This window comes from Propithecus coquereli, unplaced genomic scaffold (assembly GCF_000956105.1).
Source record: "Propithecus coquereli isolate 6110/MARCELLA unplaced genomic scaffold, Pcoq_1.0 Scaffold228, whole genome shotgun sequence".
Lineage (NCBI taxonomy): Eukaryota > Metazoa > Chordata > Mammalia > Primates > Indriidae > Propithecus > Propithecus coquereli.
Genome location: NW_012147819.1, coordinates 1,367,451 through 1,371,032, shown reverse-complemented (window position 1 = coordinate 1,371,032; position 3,582 = coordinate 1,367,451). Strand labels below are relative to the sequence as shown.

The 3,582-nt window shown below is 34.8% G+C and overlaps 1 protein-coding gene across 1 annotated transcript in view; it reads right to left on the bottom strand.

Annotated features, from left to right (window-relative positions):
- The window catches only part of MND1 (meiotic nuclear divisions 1 homolog (S. cerevisiae)), a 67,843-nt gene extending 64,948 nt beyond the window's left edge, over positions 1 to 2,895 (bottom strand). The window contains exon 1 of the mRNA XM_012645240.1: positions 2,752 to 2,895. Coding sequence (XP_012500694.1) covers positions 2,752 to 2,895 — 144 coding nt within the window. The remainder of the gene's footprint in view (positions 1 to 2,751) is intronic.
- Between the last annotated feature and the right edge of the window lie 687 nt (positions 2,896 to 3,582).

The following is a 3,582-nucleotide window of genomic DNA, read 5'->3' as shown; positions in this document are numbered from 1 at the left end:
AAAATTATAAGAGATAAAAGTATAGAACAGTATAAGAAAATCAGGATAGGCAGAACTAAAAAGAACCAAATAGAATTTCTAGAGATGAAATTTAATTATTGAAATAAAAAACTCAATGAACAGCCTAAGTGGCAGATTTGAAATAGCTACGAAAAGAATTATAAGTAAAAGAGAGTTGAGAAAATTAACTGTAATGAATCACAGACATGCAAAGACATGGAAAAATAAAAAAAAGCGATACAACAACATGGAGGATAGAATGAGGAGGTCTAATGTATGCCGAATAGGAACATCAGAAGGAAGGAACAGAGATAACAGGGAAACAGTTTATGTGATACCACTTTAGAATTTTCTAGGATAGAAGACTTTAATCATTAGATTGAAGAAGCAGCCAGAGTCTTAAGCAGAAAAAATTTTTAAAAAAAAGCAAACTCAGACTCATTCTGATCAAATATCATCAAAACATAATATCCAAGACTAAAGGAAGTCTTTTTGTTTGTTTGTTTTAGAGACAGAGTCTCACTCTGTTGCCCAGGCTGGAGTGTAGTAGCATGATCATAGCTCACTATAACCTCAAACTTCTACGCTCAAGCCATCCTTCTGCTTCAGCCTCCCAAGAAGCTAGGATCACCAGTGAACACCACCACACCCAGCTAGTTTTTAAATATTTTTGTAGAGACAGCGTCTCACTATTTTGCCCAGGCTGGTCTCAAAGTCCTGGCCTCAAATAATTCTCCCTCCTCAACCTCCCAAAGCACTGAGATTATAGGTGTGAGCCACCGCAGGAAATCTTAAAAGCAAACAAAAGAGAGATTACTAAGAAAATCAAAAAAGACAAGTAGACCAACAGCAAAACATTTCATTAGCAACAACAGATGCCATAAAACGATGAGGTAATATTTTCAAAATGATGAGGAAAAATAACTAAGAATTCTGTATTCAAGAAGCAATGGTAAGTCAGACATTTTCAAACAAAGATTGAGAGGGTTTATCACTCTTAAACCCTGGCTGAACAAATTATTTAAAATTGTCCTTTAGTTTGGATTCCTTCTTGAAATAATGTTTTTAAAGCCATAAAATGTATAGGATTACAAAGGAAATAAATTCTATTAAAATACAGTCACTCTGGACATGCATATACAAAAAAATGAATTTAGACACAGACTTTTTACCTTTCACAAAAATTAACTCAAAATGGATGATAAACCTAAATGTAAAATGCAAAACTATGAAACTCCCGAAAGATAACATAGGAGAAAATACAGACGACCTTGGGTTTGGCCATGACATTTTAGCTACAGCACCAAAAGAACAATCAGTGAAAGAAAAAATTGATCAATCGGACTTCATTAACATTGAAAATGTCTGCTCTGTGAAAGACGCTGTTAAGATAATAAAAAGACAAGCCACAAACTGAGAGAAAATCTTTGAAAAACACATATCTGATAAAGGACTGGTGTTCAAAACATGTACAGGAGTATTAAAATGCAACAAGAAAACAAAAAATCCCATTAAAAATGGGCAAAAGATCTAAACGAATACCTTTTCTTATATAGGTTGCAAATAAGCATATGAAAATGCTTATTTTTCATATGTCTTTAGGGAATTGCAAGTTAAAACAACAACGAGATACCACTACACTCCTACCAGAATGGCTAAAATACAAAACACTGACAACACCAAATGCTGACAAGGATGTGGAGTAACAGGAACTCTCATCTACTATATTAATAGTTGGGAATGCAAAATGGTAGTCACTTTTGAAGACAGTTTGGCGGCTTCATAGAAACTAAACATACATATGCTTACCATATGATCCAGCAATCATGCTCCTTGGTCTTTACCCAAATGAGTTGAAAACTCATGTCTATAGAAAACATACATACGAATGTTGATAGTGACTTTATTCATAACTACCAAAACTTGGAAGCAACCCAGGTGTTCTTCAATAGCTCAATGGATAAATGAACTATGGTATATCTATATGGCGGAATATTATTAACAATAAAAAGAAATGAGCTATCAAGTCACTAAAAGACATGGAGAAACCTTACATGCATATTGTTAAGTGAAAAAAGCCAATCTGAAAAGGCTGCATAGTGCACGATTCCAGCTACATGACTGGAAAAGGCAATACTACACAGACCGTAAAAAGATCATTGGTTGCCAGGCAGTGGGAGGAGGGAGGAATGAATAGGTTGAGTACAGAGGATTTTCAGGACACTGAAACTATGCTATATGATACTGTAATTATGATCACATGTCATCAAGCATTTTTCAAAACCCACAGAATTTACAACACCGAGATTGAACCCTAATGTAAACTATAGACTTAAGTTAATAATAAGGTATCAATATTGGCTCATCAATTATAACAAAAGTACCACATTAATATAGGATGTAAGTAACAGGGGAAATTATATGCATGGTGAGGGAGAAGGGGCATATATTTGGAAACTGTGTACTTTTCCATCAGATTTTCTGTAAACCTAAAACTGCTTCCAAAAAAAAAAGTCCATTGATTAAAAGAAAATACTGGACAACAGTATCATGACATATGGGAATAAGAAAGTTAGAACATTCTAAGGTACTCATATTATTTAGAAGAAAGATAGAGATGCAGATCATCTTTAGACTTTTTAGTCAAGTGATACACATTAAAAATTTAAGAAAACCCACCAAATGAAGAGGTTAAGTAAAACCAATCTTTGTTGCAAAGCAAATCTATTACTTTTAACTGTGATGGCTTACCTGAGATTCCAGAACCTCCAACTTACATTTCCTTGCATGAAGAGCTTTACTTGGAAAAGCCCAATAATAATTAGAAGTTCCAATCCTCTCACAGTCAACCATACCATCATCAACTAAACTTTGAAGGACTTCCTTTACTGACATAGCAGCTGAGAGAGAGAATTTTTAGACTCCATGTTAAAAAAACACAATAAAATCAAAAGGCAAATAACCGGTGAAACACTTGCAAGAAATATTACAGATCAAGAGTTAGTGAGTTAATAAACAAGGAGCTCTTAAACATAGTATGCACAACAATGAAATTGCTTAATGACGCATTTCTCAGAATATATCCCCATCCTTAAGCAAAACATAACTGTATGAGGGGGTGAGGGGGTGGGATAAAGGATTAAGAATAGGACTTGAGGTCTAATCTTAACTCTTACACCAGTAACACTGGATGACGTTAGGGCAAATTGTTCTTTATGCATAAACGTTTTTCATCTATTAGATGTAATCATTTTCATACTTACTTTGGTATACAGTGGAATTCCAATGAAACATTACTTATGAGAAGTCTTTGAAAAGTAAAAAAACACTACAGAAATGCAAGGTTTTTTTTCCCCCGGTAGATTTTATACTAATAGTAGATCTAGCATTAGTGCTCAGTACATAATTTCAATAGTGTTACATTCTTAAGTCTCTTGCTGTATGGTATCTTTTTTTTTAAAAAAAGTTAATGTTGGCCAGTCGCGGTGGCTCACGCCTGTAATCCTAGCAGTCTGGGAGGCCGAGGCGGGCGGATTGTTTGAGCTCAGGAGTTCGAGACCAGCCTGAGCAAGAGCGAGACCC